We start from the raw sequence: 18,885 nt of genomic DNA on the forward strand, positions 1-18,885 counted from the left end.
GCAGCGTGGCCAGCACCTGCAGTTGCCCCTGGAGGTCCTGTTGGTACCAGCTCAGCCAGGAGTACCGGGAATTCCGCAGGATGCAGTGCAGGGTTGTAGTCTGTCCGCGAGCTACCAGCACCCATCTGGGCCTTTGCTCCACCAAGCTCTCAGTGGCATCTGAAATACAGTCAGGCCAGGCTAAAGGTCTCGAGGGCAGCAGTGACTCCCCAAATAATCAGCTGCAGCCAAATCCCGAAGAGGGGAGCCCATGAACAATGCCAATGGGAGGCTCCTGGGAATGGAAGCAATGTTTTCCTGTGGGGTGCTATGCCAGGGAGGATCTCAGCAAAGCTGGGATCAGTGAGCAAAACTTTCTGTGCCTCCTAGTCCCTCGTTCCCTCCCCAACCCACGGAGGGGCTTTTGCTGCCTGGCCTCTGACCTGTACTCACGGTAACCACGAGCGCCCAGCCCCACAGAATGGACAACAGTCCCATTCCCTGGCCCCACAGGCTTTCTCCAGCGAGGCAGTGGGTCAGGGCCAGGAGAACACGATCAGGTCTATAAGGTGGCAATTAGTAGCTGACACTCTAGGCCCAAAACTCAAAAGGGAGTGGCTTTTTCGGGAAACACACTATTTTATCTCATTTTCTCACTGAGGTTTCCTGTTTCCTGTGTGCCAACAGCCCTCACGCAGGCAGGCACACACTCTCCACCTTCACTGAGTGCTTTAGTGAAGGTACGTGGCCTGCACCCTCTCAACTGTGTCCCAGGGATTCCGAACACCTGAACACAGACAGTAGTGGTTCTGAATCCGCACCTCAAATCTCCGCAAGGGATTCAAACATCTCAATGTAAGCAAGCAGACTGGTGAATTGAGCAAAGGCTTCTCTCCCCTGTATGCCACACACACACACACACACACACACACACACACACACACACACACACACACAGAGGCCACACGCTGGGCAGTAGACAATGGGCTTTCATTTCCAATTCCCATGTTCTCCTCTGTAAGGGCAACTAATGAATTAAACATAAGAGACTTAATTTTCACTGTTGAAAATAAGGGAAGAGACTTACCTCCTGCCCATTTTCTTAGAGCATTTACTCTAGAAAACTTGTAATTTTAAGTTTTCTCTCTTTCTTTGGAATATATGTAAATCACCCAGAAATGTTTTTCTCCAGGACCTGCAATCATCTCTTTGAAATACAAACATCAGAATGAGCCTGTCCCTCGATGTAGAGCACATGCCTCATACCAAGTTGCAAAATGACGCCCTGTCATAAAGATATGGCAAGATTACTTGCCCTGTGGGTAAACCCGGATGGACCCCCCCAGTTAGCAAGTGACTCCAGGATGTCCTCTCCAGCCTCTGATCTGAGGACTGGTTATCACTTATCTCGAGAACGTGTATGCAATGAGTTGTGTCTGATGGCTTATATAAAAGACCTGCCTGTCTTGGCAATATCTTAACAAGATGCCTGGGATGAACATGATTTAATGCTTATTCAATAATAAGACTGCTGTCTTTCTTTTCTACTTCTGGGGAGAGATTTCCTGAGTTGGGAGGAGCTTTGATTTTCGGTTACCTTTTCCTGACAATGCCCAGTGCTGGCACTACTTAGCACTGCGACCTTGGGACTCAGTTTATCCATCTCGAAGATGAAGATAATAATGAGAGTGATTTCGTAGGAGTAAATAGATTCATACACACAAAAAATCTTGGAATAGTGTTTGGCGCAGAAGGAGTACTTAGTGAGTTGACATCTGTCACGTCGATGGTAAATTGCCAATTCAATTTACATATGATGGAATTTATGGCAGGATTTACCTCCCTTTATCTCTCTCTTAGTCATCGGCTGAGATGAAAATCACAAGTTCTCATAACTTTCTAACATTGGCAATAGGCCTCGTTTTTCAGAAAGTTTGGAAACCAATAATCTGGGAAAATAGCTCTCAGGGTGCCTGTGTGTCTCAGTCAGTTAACTGTCTGACTCTTGGTCTTGGCTCAGGTTACGACCCCAGGGCCCTGGGATCGAGCCCCACTTCAGGCTCCTCGCTCAGCATGGAGTCTGCTTGAGATTCTCTCTCCCTCTCTCTCTGCCCCTCCCACCTGTGTTCTCTCTCTCTCTCTTTCTTTAAAATAAATAAATAAATCTCAAAGAAAAAAAAAAGACCCTCTCTTCACCCTCAGCATTTTACAGACAAAACCATGGGGACACATACTATTTCAAGCCCTGGGATTGCACTGTATTCAAGTCTGTGCTCCCGGTAAGGTGTCTGTGCTCCTGGAGAGGTGTCTGTGCCTTCACGGACCCTTGATGAAGGAAGAAGGGAACTGGAGCAAGGGGAGAACACAGACCCATCACCCAGGGGAGCCCACACACCAGGGAACAGCTGTGGCCTGGCGTTTTAGGGCTTTGTGCCTCCTAGAGTCAATATTTTTGTTAATCTGCTGACATATAAATACTTAAACAATATGGTCCACGTGATTCTGGCAAAGAGTAACAGTTACTGATGCCCTGTGCTGACAACAGAATACAATTTCTAACTCAGTGGGCTTGATAACTTTGAAAGCTTGTGGTTCTTGATTTTAAAAAAACGCTCATTTTCATTATGTACAATTTTGCATATAAAGTGGGTTTGTTAATATTTTCTATGTCAGATGATTTCAAATGTGCATAATCTAATTGTGCACAAAATGTCCATCGCCCTCATTCTAAGTAACATGTGCTGCTTCTCTTTTGGCTTTTGCTCTCTTACCTATTCCCAACCTCTTCACTCCAGAGAGGGCAGGGGAGGATGCTCTGGGAAGCATTGCCCAAATCACACATCTTGAACACCAGAAATATATACGTGCCAACACAGAGGTGTCCTCACCTAGCAAGCCACATGCATTGCATTCTGAGTTTACTGTGGAGAGAGTGGCCCTGGGGAGCAGACAATGCAAGGGAAGAGGGCTGGGAGCAGGGAGCAAACCAGAACTGGGGGAAAAGGTGAACAGGGAAAGAACAGCCCAGTAGGCCGCCAGAGGGAGCCCAGGAGCAGAAACCCCCAAGGCTGCAGGCACTGGCTCCCAGCTCCCTCCCTCAGGCGGGCCCACTGGCAGGTAGACAGATTTCAGGATAAGGGATCCTGGCCCCATCTTGGTTTACAGGGCTGGCTGACCTGTCTCCCTGCCTCCCCCTCCCTTAGCCTTAATCCCCAAATGCGATTGGGATCGGAGTGTCTCTGACACTCCTGTTATCTCCTCCCTGGATTCCTGCTCCTCAAGGTCAGTGCCTCCCCAGTCTCCTCCTCCGGTCTTGGCCCTGCTCCCATCCTGGGCCGAGGTAAGCCCCTTCCTTCCCCAATTCCTACTCAGGTGCTCACGGCAGCTGCCAACAATATCGGCTGGGTACTTACCAGCTTTGATGAGCTCAATAGATAATGAAAAGAGTATGCATGCCCTGAATGAGGCATGAACAGATACTCTAGCTCCTGTCCACCATGGTTTGAGCTGAATTCCTGTGGGATGTGTGGTCCAGTTTCTGTGCTGGGGGTGCCTCCTGGGCACATGTCCTTGTTAATTTCTCAGAGCCTCTTCATTGTCTGATGGAGAGAAGACCCTGGGAATCAGTGAGGTGATTTCCAGCTTTGGCTCAGCTATGTCGGAGCCTGGACAGAAAAAAATGCCAGGCATAGAGTGAGATGTGGGTCCCCTCCCTAAGAAGCAGTCAGCAGATGACAATTCCCTCCACCAGGGCAAGCTATGGTGGAAAGACACTGTGGGTGGCTGGGCGCCCATCGGGTGTCTGTAACCTAAGGAAATAATGGAAAGAGCAGTGGCCTGGGGGCAGGGCCCCTGTGTGCTGGTGTTAGCTCGGCTCCTGACTGCACGGGGCATCAGGCACTACTCTTGTTACCTCTTGGTATTTTCCTTTCCTCATCCAAAAGTTAAGTGGGTAAAATTCCTTTCCACTCTCGTGTTCTAATATTCTAACATTCTTTCTGTGCTTTTATGGTTTGAATACCAAAGCACTTGTCAGTAGGGACCCTGGGCCAAGCCTCCAGTGGAGCGAGAGTCACTAAATGTGACTTCTCTGGCAGGCAATTCATGGAAGGAAGGGTAGAGCACCAAGCCGCCCACGGGCCAGTTTACATTTATCTCCCATTTTCTCCCTCTTCTTCCCCTCCCCTCCTCCTCCTCCTCGCTGCTCCCCAGGAATGTGCAGAAACTTAAGGCTGACCCAGACTCGCCCATCTGGAAAGCTGATTATGGTTCCTTCACCTCTATGTGTCCTTCCAGGGATTACTAGCAGAGACTCCTCCAGGAGATGGAAATCGTAGCCTTCCCCAGACACCCCCTCAGAAACTTCTCTCCTTCCTCTGCTGCATGTTATCAGTCTCGCCCCCCACCCCCTGCTATGCCCCACTTCCAGATACAGAAAATGCCCATAAAAACTGGGGTGGGGCAGGTGCCAGAGAGCAGAGTGCTCAGTAAGGACACCCAAGGATACAGGGATGGGGGTGCAGAAAGGGAGAGAGAGAGAAATAGAGACAAGGAAGGGAAAGCAGGGAAAAACCAAACCCCCAGGGAAGACTCTGGCATGAGGTTGGGGTGGAAGAGTCTAAACGATCTGCTCCTGGGAATGTCAGGTCAGGTCCCTGCTCCGGGGCAAGAGCAGTCTGCTCTGCACCCTCTGGGCACCTCACACCTCCAGAGTTATGTAAGCGGCACCACTCGGAATCTGGAGGATAATCAGCTCAGAAGAGCCCCGGTCTGGCCCTCCCCCATGGCACGGTGCCTGGCACAGGTAGAGGCACATATAAATCCATACTTCTTGAGTGGCTATCCATAGGAGAGATGCTCCAGACCCCAGGAGCCATGACCTGTGCCCTTCTCTTTGGGCTTTTCCTACTTATGGCCCTGGCGGTCCCCTCCCAAGGCAAGCGCCTTGGCCCCACATCTCGCCTGCGTTATTCCAGGTTCCTAGATCCTTCCAATGTCATTTTCCTGCACTGGGACTTTGACCTTGAGACTGAGATCATCACTTTTGAGCTGCAGGTCCGGACAACTGGCTGGGTGGGCTTGGGTGTCACAAGTCGCTACACCAGAGTGGGGAGTGATCTCGTTGTTGGAGGAGTCCTGCCTGACGGCAACGTCTATTTCTCGGTAAGTCTGAGGGTGACTCCCTTCCAAGGATGAAGGTCTCTTGCTGGGCTGAGCATGGCTCTGAGTCCAGAAAGGATCCACACTTTCCAAACTTATTCAGGCACATGCCCAGAACACCAGCTAACTGATGACCTCTCTCTACAGAAACGGTCCATTAGAGAGTTTCAAACTAGGTCTTCCAGACTGCATGGCCTTGAGGTGCTAAGGAATGGAACCACTGGTCTGAAAGAGTCCTGCACTGCTAAATGCAGGACAACGGGAGAGAGTCAATACTATATAAGAGCCAGTCTTCAGCCCTTATTTCCGTTAAGCTCAGTCAGGGGGACCACAACATAAAATGTTCTAATAACCACAATGGCAGCTATAGTAATAGTAGCTTAAAATTGTTACGTATTTTTGCTCAACCAGGCATTGTTCCAAGATCTTTGCATGTTCAACCTCACAGCCGCACTATGAGGTGGACAATTACTACCCCATTTTGCAGATGAAGAAGCAGCTCACCCATCTCTCCCAATCTCACCCATCAGAACTGCTTTTATATGGGGAAGTGTCAATGTTATGAGCCACAAGAGAAGACAAATAGCACAGAGAGTTCAGAGAGTAAGTGAGCTTTCAAGAGCTGGAGATGCAGGAACATTAGGATTTATGGACTTGGGATTTGGACGGGAGCAGTAAATCAAGGTCAAGGGGTGAAACCCCATCAGACACTGTCCATCCCAAGAGCAAACTACAAAGTAAAGGACCTGGATTCTGCAAATTTAGTGCCTTGGGGTTGCTAAAGGGACACAAGCTCCTCCAAAGTCATGACCACTGGGGTTTCTTGTCCTTACTCTTTGACCTCTGGACCCCAGGATCAGCACCTGGTGGATGAAGACACCCTGGAAGAGGACGGGAGCCAGGATGCTGAGCTGCAGGGGCTGACGGAAGATGCTGTCTACACCACCATGCGCTTCTCCAGGCCCTTCCGCTCCTGTGACCCTCACGACCAAGACATTACGGTGAGACAGTAAGGGGAGAAAAGCATTCAACTGTAAGCAGCTTTTCCTTTTGGGGATGTGGAGTCACCCCCGATCTAGAATGTAAATTTATCTCAGGCAGCGGTCACAGTTCCCAGGGCTTCTGTCCCTCTCCACCTTTCCAGGCACTGCCCCAGTCGTGCCCCTCTCCAAATCCATAAGCCCTCTACAGAGTGATTTGCCATGGATTAAGCACCCAACTCACCCTCCTCTGGTTCCCCTCTCCAAGAACCTTGCCTGATTTCACTGAACTTTAGTCTCATTTCCCAGATATGGACACAGGCATCGAGAGAGAATGTGACTTGCTCAATATTTCCAGCAAGTTGTTCCCTGAGGTAGAACTAGAACACAACTAGTTCTGACCCCCAGTCAGAAGCTCTTTCCATTCCCCTGTGTAGACATGAGCAAGTGGTTTGTGTCAGTCCTTGGGTGTGGGTGTGTGCAAAGTGCTGCTCATGGGCAGCAGCACCTCAATGCCCATGACACCTCCAGAGCGACACCATAAGGGTTCTGGCCACCTACGGCCTGGACGACACTCTGAAGCTGGATCGGGACCGTACTTTTGTCAAGTCCATCTTCCTGCTACAAATAGTCCACCCTGACGACCTTGATGTCCCTGAGGATACCATCATCCATGACTTGGAGATTACCGATGTAAGCCTCCTCCACTGCACCCAGCCACCTCCAAACCTCCTTCCCATCTTCCCACTCGATCTAGACCCTCCTCTTGCACCTGATACTCAGTACGTTCCTTGAATGGAGGTTACTGTGAATTCCCGTAGTCCCCTGAGGACCACCAAGCTGGTCTGTCCCTTCCCTGGCTTCTCTAAGAGCCTCATTTCCAACCCAGCTCAGCCTCTGTGTGTCCCTCCCCAGTTCCTCATTCCAGAGGATGACACCACGTATGCCTGCACCTTCCTCCCTCTCCCCATCGTTAGCAAGAAGCATCACATCTTCAAGGTACAGTGAACCAGACATTGCTAAGGCAGTTGAGCAGGGCAGTGGGCACAGTCAACTCTGAAGGGATGTGTTGGGAAAACTGCTGAAAGGAAGCCAGAGAGAAGTAGCTGGGAGAACATTTGGGCCAGGTCAGATTTGGTGGGGGTGGTAGTTTCATGCTTTCTTGAGCCCAGAACTATAACTCCCAGCACTGTTCTCTCCGAGCCCCACAATGCAGCAGAGATTTTGATGAAGGTCATCAATTAGTAAGTGTTTCCAAAGAGCAAAGTATAAACCTTACCTTGGACCCAGAATTGTGCTCATGGCCAAGGAGGAAGTTCAGGCTGTGGGGACAGGGCCCAGGGCTGTCAGGTCAGTGAAGTCTGGCTAGAGGGAACTCCAACGTGGTCACCTGATTTCACAGTTGAGTTATTTCAAATTTTGATCTTATAAAACCCAGAAAATATGTGGGAGCCATTTTCTTTCCTTTAGAGGAGAATCCAACAAGGCATGTGCTCAGATATAGTGGACTGGGGAGGTTATTAAGGGAAAGTCAGAAGTCTTGGGGATATTCTCGGCTAGATTTAGTATGTTGTGCACTCAGGGGAGGAGTTTAAAAGGATGGGGGCTGAGAGAGAAGTCAGACAAAGCAGGGGTAAGTGATGGGTTGGGGAAGAAAAACAGAGAACAAATAGAAAAGAAAGAGACACAGAAGAAGGGAATGGGTGTAGATTTATTTGGGGAAAAGGGATGGGGGGAATAGGACTTGACATAGATGATCTTGACCATGATCTGCCTCCTTCTCTCACCCAGTTTGAGCCCAAGCTGCTTGAGCACAATGAGACGATGGTGCATCACATCCTGGTGTATGCCTGTGGCAATGCCAGTGTTCTCCCCACGGGCATCAGTGACTGCTATGGGGCTGACCCTGCCTTCTCCCTCTGCTCGCAGGTCATCGTGGGCTGGGCTGTCGGGGGCACAGTGAGTCCTGTGATGAGGGACGTAGGCGGCTGGTGGGGGTGTGTGTGTGCATGTTGCCAGGTGACTGGGATTGATGGACTGACTGATGGCAGACCAGGAGACAGGGGAGGTCTGGGATGAGGGCCAGTAAACACGGGCAGTTCCCGGTCCCTGCATCTAGCACCTGGCCCTTCTTGCTGCCAAATCTTCCTCCATCCAACAGAGTTACCAGTTTCCAGATGATGTGGGTGTCTCTCTTGGGACCCCCTTAGACCCCCAGTGGATCCGACTGGAGATTCATTACAGCAATTTTCACAACCTTCCTGGTGAGCATCTAGAGTACTTATGGAGGAAGAACTGGTGCAGCTTGCTGATACCTTTAGGTGTTGGGAAGGTGCCGTGGGGTGCATGCTGGCTCGTGTTCATCACAGCCCTGTCCCAGCTTTCCTGGGCCTCTTGTTCTCACATTGTGACCAGGTCTCTTGCATTCTGTCGTTGTTCCATTCTGCACCAGGCGTGTATGACTCCTCAGGCATCAGATTATACTACACCGCACGGCTGCGCAAATACGACATGGGGGTCCTCCAGCTGGGCTTCTTCACTTTCCCCATCCACTTCATACCCCCAGGCGCGGAGTCCTTCCTGTCCTATGGGCTGTGTAAGACAGAGAAGTTTGAGGAGGTGAAGCTGGGAGGCACATCCTCCCTGAGGTTCCTTGTTTCCCAGCACAGATTTGAGCTGGTCCCTAAGCACACACACCCTGAGCCTGGGACTTGGAGAATAACTATACCCTGGTGCCCAGGAAAACCACTAACCTGGATCATGCAAGGGAAGGAAGGAGTTGGGGCTCTGGGGACTGGAGGGTGGGGCAGGAGAGGGTCCAGTAGGGCCCAGTAAGAATGAAAGGGGCTCCTGTCGGTCATGTGAGGAAGGTGTCAAATATTAAGGAAGGCAAATCAAGAAACAGGACAAGATGAGAGTTCTTAGCAAACCAGATGTGTCTCCTCCCCATCACAGATAAATGGGGCCCCAGTGCCTGACATACAGGTATATGGCTACCTGCTCCACACCCACCTGGCTGGCCGTGCTCTGCAGGCCGTGCAATACAGGTAAGGGAAGACATGGTCTTGAAGCTTTCCCATATGCATGTGGGAACAAATTTGAGGATAGCTATTTATTCTACAGCAAAAGGTTATGCTCAGTTGGGAGTAGGAGGAGCTAGAACTATCCCTGGAGTAGAGGTGGTTGGAATAAGACTGTGGAAGGAGGAGCTTTTCTGTTTTATGGGCAACCTGTCCCACCAGCATGAGCCCATACACTGCTTCATTCCCTCTAGAAATGGAGCACAACTCCGAACAATCTGCAAAGATGATTCCTATGACTTCAATCTGCAGGAGACTCGAGATTTACCTTATCGAGCAGAGATCAAACCGGTAGGAGCCTGCGGGGAGGCATGACTGGAGTCGGGGTGGGGAGGCAGGATCAGAGGTCATCACTGTTCGCCAAGAGAGTTCTAAGTCTGTACCAGTCCTTCTGTGTCTTACTCTGAGCCTTCATGTTTCACTCTGAATAGGGAGATGAGTTGCTGGTGGAATGTCACTACCAGACGCTGGACCGGGACTCCTTGACTTTTGTAAGTACCTCCCTTCCCACCATGGTCAAGCACAATGGCCTCTGAATAGAGCCCATCCCTGACCTTGACTATAGAGTGACTCTGATTATTCCAGCTGAAGCCCTTTTCTCCCTCCAACGGTATTATCCACTCACATGGGGCTTTTCATGCTCTCACATCCCCACGATTATAAGATGGGTACAAGGATTCCCTCCTTTCTCTGTCAACGACCCACTTAGACCATGGGCAGACAGCATGTTATAGTGACCCAGAGCATGGACTCTTGGTCTCCATGCCTGGTTTTGAATGTCAACACAATCATTAGCTTTCTAACCTTAGACAATTTATTCAATCTTTTTGTGCCTCAGTTTCCTAATTCATACAGGAACTAATAATACTACCTCATAAAATTGTTGTAAGAGTTGATTGACCTATGTAAAACCTCTAGATCATTGCCTGGCTTATAGTAGATGCTCAATGAGAGTTAGCTGTTGCTGTTACGGTCACAAGGAACCCCACACCTTTTGTGTGTCAAGAGTGGTTCAGTGCTTCTAGGATCCCAAAGGGGTTGCATGCTATTGAGGAAGAAACTACAGCCATATGTATTATTATTATTACGTGAGGTAGATACATACTATAAGAGACAAATGGGGATAATTCCCAAGGGAATTCACAGGGAAAAACCATAAGGCCCTACTATGGTGAACTGAACATGTGACATATTTGAATAGGTCCAGCTTTAGACATGTAGAGATGAGGAATCCTGGAGAAGTTCAAAAGGGAGTGGCTTTTTCAGGAAACTCAATATCTTCTCTCATCTTCTCAACTATCTTATCTTCTCAAACCAGAGCAGAGGCCATGGAAATGTAGAGGACAGGGCAGATATTATTTCTTTGGAAATAATATCAGTGATTGTCCACCGACTGGAAGGAGAGGAGGGGAAAGAAAAGTGTGGGTAAGAAGCCGATGAACATTCATTCAGCTGGTTATAGGTTAAGGGAAAAGGAAAACAGCATCATTGGTAGAATGACCACTTACACTATTTTCTGCCTACCTTGTTCCCCTCTCTCTGCTTGCCTTTGTGACTTTGTGTTCCAGCTCTGTCTCTCTCTTCTTCCCCAGGGTGGTCCCAGCACCATTAATGAGATGTGCCTCATCTTCCTCTTCTACTATCCCCGAAACAACATCTCCAGCTGCATGGGGTACCCTGACATCATCCACGTGGCCCAGGAGCTTGGGGAGGAGGTATCAGAGTGAGTCATCCTGGAAGATAAGACTTTCAAGTGTGTGGGAGGGGTCTTGGGGAAGACTGGAGAAGGAGAAAAAGGAAGACACCTACTACCCCCTACACTAGTGAGGCAGGATTCCTCAGTGGGCGCCTAGTTGGCACCTGCCCTCCTAACCCCTGCTGCTGTCAGTGTCTGACTCTCAAAGCTCTGACATAAGACAGAATAGGGTTTTTCTCACATATCAATGAGGTCATTCAGGAAAGCGGATAAGAACTGACCTCCAGAAGTTAGATCACTTATGCACAAATTCTCTGTCTGCCTTTTTCTCATGTGCTACCTGACTCAATCACAGACTGTTTAAAGTAATGACCCTTAATTATTTAGGGGTGAGAGTTGTCTCTGGGATTCGATGTCTCTGAGATTCCCTGAAACTCCTTTCCGAGGAAAATGCACATTGTGCGGACACACCCATTCCACATACAATTTCAGGGCCTGTACAGGTTCCCTGAAGTCACTCCATCCAACTTCTTGGACTTCATTGCTCCCAGATTAAGAACCACTTCTTTAAAGAGTCAGGAGTTTCTCTTTTTCACTTTAAAAAATTCTCATCTGTGAGTTTTGCTAATTCTCCTTCTACCAAATTCATGCTTGTCTTATTGAGTTGAGAGGCATTCCTTTCAGCTTATGCTGATGTGGAAATGATACTAACCAATGTGAAGGCATTTTGTGAAAGCTTTAAGTTGACCCTAACATATTGTGTGTTCCCCCTGCCCATGGCAGCTCCATGGAGGGCATGATGGCCATGAACAATGTTGAGTGGACCCCAGAGAACATTAAGAAGGCTGAGAAAGCCTGCAAGGAGGCCCAGCAGATGGTGATAATAAAGACCATTGATGTGAGTGTCCCAGGAGACAGCACCCTGTCAAGGTTGGAGATGGCAGGGGTGGGATGGTGTTGGGCCAAGCCCAGAAAAGAAAGGAGGAAGCAGGTGAATGACAAAGGCGGGAACACTGGGTCAGGGAAGGAGGGGCTGGGAAGTAGAAAGATGGGCTGATGCTGCTCTGGACTGTGGAGTAGTGGGGGTCTCCCAGATAGTTTGTGAGGCTGCAAGGACTGGGGATTGGCATGTGAGAGCCAAAGAAAGGAAATGAGTGGGGGAGGCTTCTGCCTCTACCCATTTTCTCCCATTTGCCTTTTGCTGCAGGAATTGGTGGAAAACACGACAGGCTGGATTCCGGAAATCATCCCAGCTACACGGGGACCCTGCTTGGAGTCCTCAGGAGGCAAAGTGGAGCCCCAGGACCAAACCCCTGCAGGCTTCAGGGCTGCACCAGTAGCCCTCTCAGGCTCTAGCACTGCTACCCTGAGGTGCCTCCCTTTGGCTGCCCTCTTGTTTGGGCAGGGGGTTCTTTCTTGGCTCCTTGCTACCCTGCAGGTTGGAGTCTGATACTGTCTCCTCATTTCAAATACTCAGGTTCCTCTCTGCTCAGCCTTCCCCTTATTATCAAATGCAGAAACTCCCCTCTGCTTGGGCTCCCCGAAGTCCCCCATCTGTGCCCCTTCCCATGACCCAGGCCACAACATTGCAGGCCTGGGGACTGTACCTATTCCATAAAGGCTCTCCAGGCTGAGGGATGCAATTCAGACTTTCAAGCTTTAGAAACACTGATGGGACCACATATTTTCTGACAAAATCTGGATTCAGGGGTGGACTACTCTCTGAGAAGTCTGGTGCTCCAGCTTACCTAGGGGATGCCAGCTGGGGAAGTGGGGGCTTGCATGCAGAGGAAGAGCCCTCCAAACCCTCCCTTGCCCATGCTGACCCTAAAAGGGGGCTCCTGGTTCTCTTTTCTTATGGCATTTTTTGCCCAACCCTCCCTGTGAGGCAGAGGCAGCAAGCTACGTGTATGATTTGTAGTAAAGAGAGAGGCTGTGTTTATAAGGACAAAGCTCAAGACATCAGATTAAATAGAACTTTACTTGCTTCCTGTTGCCATCTTCTTCCTTTGAGCCTTTGGTCCAGGAAAGGAAGCTGGGAGGTCTCTTGGATGGCTCAGTATAAGGCATCCAGAGGGTATTTGAGGACCCAGTTGCCCAAAAGGCAACATCGTATGCAGTCCTTGCTCTTCTCACCTGTGCCTCTACTATCAGATAATCTTTATTTATCCCACCAAGTGTCACATTCTCAACACTCAGGTCACTAGGGGTTCAAGAGCCTAACTGGCCAGGCAGGCTGAATTGGGCTCTGGAAATGGGTCAAGGCCAAGGTGGAGGGAGCAGTCCTTAGCTCTGAGGCATGTCAAGAAGATCACATGGACAGAGCCGGGAATAGACACACATCATTTGTGCAGTCAGGCTGCAATTTGCAACCACAGTTGAAAGGAAAGGTGCATTGGCAATGTCTGTTCTGGGCTTCTGGGGGGGGGGGCATTTCTGCTTTCTAAGCTTGAGAATCTGTGTAGCACCCTGCCCTTTGAGATTTAAAGTCATCATACTACTTTATGAATTGCCTTGCTCATTGTTCATGTGCTCTGGAAGGGACCCCTTCTTTGGCTATCCTGAGGTGTTTAGAGGAATCTTAATCCCTTAGAAACGAGGAATCTGGCCTCAGTAAATTGTTTACCACTGCTTGAGGGGCCAAGCATTGACTGAACATCATAGCCCTGCTTCCTGGCAGAGCAAGCTCTGACTGAAGAGGTATATGCTAGATAATGAGCCCATTATCACTTCCTCTGGAGAATTCTGGAGGCTCCGTTCTAAGATTACGCAACATCTTCAGTGTTCACATTAAGCTCCTGAAGTCAGTCCTGGATATTTTCAATGCTTGGGGTCACTCCTGGGCCTTGTAATGTGTGAGCAGAGGGACTCGCTGCCCTTAAATCAAAGTGGTTTTTCAAAGTTTATGATTATGGAAAAAACTAGGTTCACCTGAAGCAGAGGACTGTGTGTGCTCACTGTTGAGTATCTCTGTGGTCCCACCATTCAAGGCAAATGGAGGATTTTCTTTTGATCCTAAAACATGGTTGATGCCGTTTGGCAGCTGCGTGAAGTACACAGAGTACTTTCTACAGCACGAGGAAACACACAGATAAAGATGAGATGTAGACAGAAACGTGAAACAACAAGCACAGACCACTCTTCACTTTGCTTTGTCAAGTCTGACATTTCTTATCCAATATTCTATATTACTCCAAGCCTCCCAAGCAAATTCTTTCAACCCCAAACTCCCAGGTTAAAACAAAAACCAAACACCCTTTCTGACTGGGTTTCAGAAGCCAGCCCTCAGTTTACACTGTAGCCTTAATCTCAAGGCCTATCCTGACAGGTTCAAGCCAGCTGGGCAGCTGCCCCCAGGTTCTGCACCAGGATCTCCCCATGGCTCCCTTTGCCCAGCTCATGGCCAAGAGTGGGTCCCAGGCACCTCTACTTTCCTTTGTGCACCCTTGAATTTCTTGTTCCTCTTTAGCCTTCCTTCTTTCATCTTATTTTTCTTTCCCTCTCCTGACTTGAGCATTTATTGATCATGCATACTCACTAAGCACCATCTGTGTGCTTGACATTAGGTTAGAGCAGGAGCCACTGAAATGAACAAAAACTGGGACAAACACCTGCTCTGCCCTTGTGGGGCTGTGGTCAAGTTTCTATGAACCCCTCAATGGCTGTTTTCTTCTTGGGCTCACACTATCCATCTCTGAGCTTTTCCCAGTGCCACGGAGTGTTTCCTCCCCAACTGCCTAGAGAGAGGAACTCTATTTATATCAACCGATAGAGGATGATGTTTCTATAGTTAAAAGGGATGCATTTACATTATACATATACTAGACAGAGAGCTCGGACCAATACTTCTGGGGAAATGGTTTAAAACTTTCATACTTAAGGTAGGATACTTGATACCTCAAGGCTTTTTCCAACTCATGAGCTTTGTGATGCAGTTTCCTGATGGCCTAACGACACACTGCAGGAGGAAGCGGCTCAGTGCTGAGGTTCAGAGATGACCCCCAACTTCAACATTCTGTTCCTTGGGCCTGTCATCCCTCATCCCTGAGGGGTCTCTAAAGTCAGGTTGGCTCCAAGTGACTGAGACTATAGTTCCTTCTCCACCTCACCTACTCTACTCAAAACCCCATATTAAAAGTGGAGGGTAAATAAAGGATTTATTCCCTGATTATTTTTTTCTGTGGTTTTGTGAGGACAAGAGGAACCATGAGCTCATGTTTACAATGACCCTGGTCTTTCTCGTTGAAAATTTTTTTTTTAAGATTTTATTTTATTTATTTATTTTAGAGAGAGAGATAGCAAGTAGGGAGAGGGGCAGAGGGAGAGAGTCTCCAGCAGACTCCCTGCTGAGCGAGGAGACTGACATGGGGTTTGATCTCATGATCCTGAGATCATGACCTGAGCCAAAAACGAGTTGGATGCTTAACTGACTGAGCCACCCAGGCAGCCCCCTTGTTGAATATTTTTTTTAAAGATTTTATTTATTTATTCGACAGAGAGAGACAGCCAGTGAGAGAGGGAACACAAGCAGGGGGAGTAGGAGAGGAAGACGCAGGCTCATAGTGGAAGAGCCTGATGTGGGACTCGATCCCATAATGCCAGGATCACGCCCTGAGCCGAAGGCAGACGCTTAACTGCTGTCCCACCCAGGCGCCCCTCTTGTTGAATATTTTGATATAATTAATTTATGGGAAAATTGCAAGGATTCTCATATATCCTTTATCTAGCTTTATCCATTGTCTATATTTTGTCACATTCTTCTCTCTCTCTCTTCCTTTCTCTTCTCTCCTTCATCCCCTTCCTCCTTCTTCCTTCTCTTTCTCCCTCTCTGTCTCTCTCTTTCAGGAAGCTGATAACTTAGTTTCTTTTCCCTGTTGGCTAGAATGTCCATCAATGTCTAGATTCCTGCTACCACTGAGTCAGCAGAGACTGAGCAGGAAATATCCCTGCCTCACTGTTCCACGAACATGGTGGCTCCCAACGTTGCCTCTATATTGGAATTACCTGGGTGATGGGCATAGAGTCCAGGCATTAGTGAATTATGGCCCTCTCCAGGAGCTTCCAGTATGCACCCAAGACTGAGGATCCCTGAGCTAGAAGTTCAATTGCTCTTGACTAGTCCATTTCCTCCACAGACAGAAATCACGTTCCAGCTTCACACATTGGAGGTTTTACACAGGCACTCACCAGCCAGAGAGGCCCCAGTAAAGAAGAGCCTGGAAGCCCCCCAATTGCTAGAAGTTAGAATTTTAGTTGCTGGATTGTGAGGGTATGTGGGGACCTCAGAAAAGAAGCACATTTAGGGGGCTCAGGGAAGTGACGATTTACCAAGAATTAGTAAAAAAATAAATAAAGAACAAAAAACCTTTATAATGCTGAGTAATGAATGCAGGAGGAAAAGCACCACTTGAAAAATTCATAGTAATAATTGATTCAGGCAAGACTCATCAACAGATGACAACACAAATAGGAGGGGAATCAGATAGCTACCTAGCCTCAAAGTATCTCCTTATGGTGTATTTAGCACTCACTATGAGAAAAAAAAAGTAGCTTTCCTATAGAGAAACCTGGCAGACACCACCTCAACCAAAGTAACATCACCAAAAATGGACAGACAGATGCCGTGTGCGTCCTGCTCTGGGGCACCAAGAGGGACCCAGCATCACTTCTGTGGTATTTCTGCCCAAAATGCACAACATCAATGCAATCCTGAGGAAATATTAGACAAACCGAAAATGAGGAATATTCTACAGATAGCTGGCTTGTAATCTTTAAAACGTCGAAATCGTGAATGGAAAAGAAGGACTAAGGAATAGTTTCAGCATAGAGGCAGCTAAGTAGCAAACAACCGAATTAAACAGTTCAATGCAACATGTGACATGTGCTTCTGGGTCCAATTCTTTGTTGTTGCTATTGTCATTGTTGTTTTTGTGTTTTTCATAAAGAACATTACTGGCTTGATTGGTGAAATTTGACTGGTGTCTGTGCATTAGCTGCTAGTATTGTATGAATTCTAATTTCCTGATTTGGCTGGTTATATTGTGGTCATGTAAGAGTATGTTCTTGTGTTTTAAGAAATACACGTCAAAGCATTTTGTGATGATGAGACATTTTGTTTACAAACTCTCAAGTTATATACCTGTGTGCAAGGGAGAGGGAAGGAAGAGTGAGAGAGAGAAAGCAGATATTGTAAATAATTTATAATCTATGGATAATGTTCGGGAAATCTGGGTAAAGAATATACTGGAGTTCTTTATACCATTCTAGCAACTTTTCTCCAAGCTCCTTTCAAAATGAAGGAGTCAATTTAAAACAAGAAACCAGTCCAAACACTGTACAAAGACAGCATAAAAAATGGGGGGAATGTTAAAAACAAAAAAAAAAACCAAAAACAGAAACAAAAAACAAGGCACATAAAGAGTAACCTGGAAAAAAATCCATTTAGAAAAGTGTCATGTTTTTCCAAGCAGGAGTTTTTGACTACTCTGAGCAGAGAACTTCCAGTCTGAAAGCTAGGGTATGCTCTGGGATTAATTTCAGCTGTTGTGCATAATACAATAACAAGTAAGTAATAGCATGTCTTTCTTTCTTTCTTTCTTTCTTTCTTTCTTTCTTTCTTTCTTTCTTTCTTTCTTTCTTTCTTTCTCTTTTTTCTTCCTTCCTTCTTTCTTTCTTCCTTTCTTTCTTTCTTTCTTTCTTTCTTTCTTTCTTTCTTTCTTTCTTTCTTTCTTTCTTTCTTTCTTTCTTTCTTTCTTTCTTTTCAGAGAGTGCAAGCGGGCAGGGGGGCATGCAAAGGGAGAGGAAGAGATAGAATCTCAGGCTCCACGCTCAGTGCAGAGCCTTACATGGGGCTCGATCTCCCAACCCTGAGATCATGAAATCGAGAGTCAGTCACTTAACCGGCTGAGCCATCCAGGTGCCCCTAACATGTATTTCTTAGAGCTGCAAATCACTAGAATTTTACAGACAATTATTTAAATAGCCAGAAAATGGCAACATTTAAATAAAAGTAAGCAGGCCTTTCCTAAAACTATAGGTCATGAGAGTGATGTTTGAGAGAAAAGGAGCTTTGGTCTAGGTGATTAGTAGGAAAATAGTAGCCACCATCGAAAAGGTGGAAAGCTATCACAGTGATGACTTAAGGCATGAAATTAAAGCTCATGAAATCAGGAGCCAAAATTCCTTTCTGTGCCACAAAAAATGTTTTAAACATTAATACTGCCCAACCATTGAATGGGCAACCTTTCAAGAAAGTGTTTAATCAGATGCTGATGAGGATTGGAAATACATGGCTTAGAGGAAAATTTATGAGGTAGCAATTTTAAACTACATAATCCCTAAAATCTGTTTCCACTCAGGTGTGCCTTTATTTGGGCATATATTCGGAAATAAGCTTGTGTTACATCCATAACACAGCCTGTCGTCTATAGCACCAATTTTGTGTCTGACTAATCATCTTTTTATATAATTCAGTAAAAGACTAAATTTTTCTCAAGCTGGAATTAAAAATATATGTCTTCACAAAGTTCATAGGATATGTTATAATCATAAATTATAGCTTTCCAGGAAGAAAATTAAAATCTTGTCTAATTTGAAATTAGAGTATCTCATCTTACTCTTAAAATTAACGTGATAAACTTCTAGCCTTGGGTAAAAGCAGTTTCCCAAAGATTTCTAAACATCTTGTGCCCAGGGGCACCTGGGTGGCTCAGTTGGTTAAGCGTCTGCCTGCAGCTCAGGGCATGATCTCGGAGTCCAGGGACAGAGCCCCATGTCCGGCTCCCTGCTCAGCAGGGAGTCTGCTTCTCCCTCTCTTTCACCCTCTGCTCCCACTCGTGCTCTCTCTCAAGAAAATAAGCAAAATCTTAAAAACAACAACAATAACATTTTATGCCCCAGTGAATCAGCCTCTGCCTGGTTTGAGATCATCTTCTCTGAGGATTGTCCATCATCTGATGCCTTCAAAACACCTCCAACATGGAAGACTGCT

The 18,885-nt window shown here is 47.3% G+C and overlaps 1 protein-coding gene across 1 annotated transcript; it reads left to right on the forward strand.

Annotated features, from left to right (window-relative positions):
- The first annotated feature begins 1,223 nt into the window (after positions 1-1,223).
- LOC123789659 (putative DBH-like monooxygenase protein 2) lies at positions 1,224-16,856 on the forward strand. The gene is made up of 13 exons (XM_087860776.1): positions 1,224-5,142; positions 5,994-6,140; positions 6,651-6,812; positions 7,035-7,118; positions 7,911-8,078; positions 8,281-8,383; positions 8,572-8,738; positions 9,075-9,166; positions 9,394-9,490; positions 9,631-9,690; positions 10,792-10,922; positions 11,679-11,793; positions 12,103-16,856. The coding sequence occupies exons 1-13, from the start codon at positions 4,834-4,836 to the stop codon at positions 12,343-12,345; spliced, it is 1,878 nt and encodes a 625-aa protein (XP_087716902.1). The 5' UTR covers positions 1,224-4,833; the 3' UTR covers positions 12,346-16,856.
- Positions 16,857-18,885: the final 2,029 nt, after the last annotated feature.

The sequence above is a fragment of the Ursus americanus genome, chromosome 3 (assembly GCF_024610735.1).
Source record: "Ursus americanus isolate L20-20 chromosome 3, mUrsAme1.1.p, whole genome shotgun sequence".
NCBI classification, from domain to species: domain Eukaryota; kingdom Metazoa; phylum Chordata; class Mammalia; order Carnivora; family Ursidae; genus Ursus; species Ursus americanus.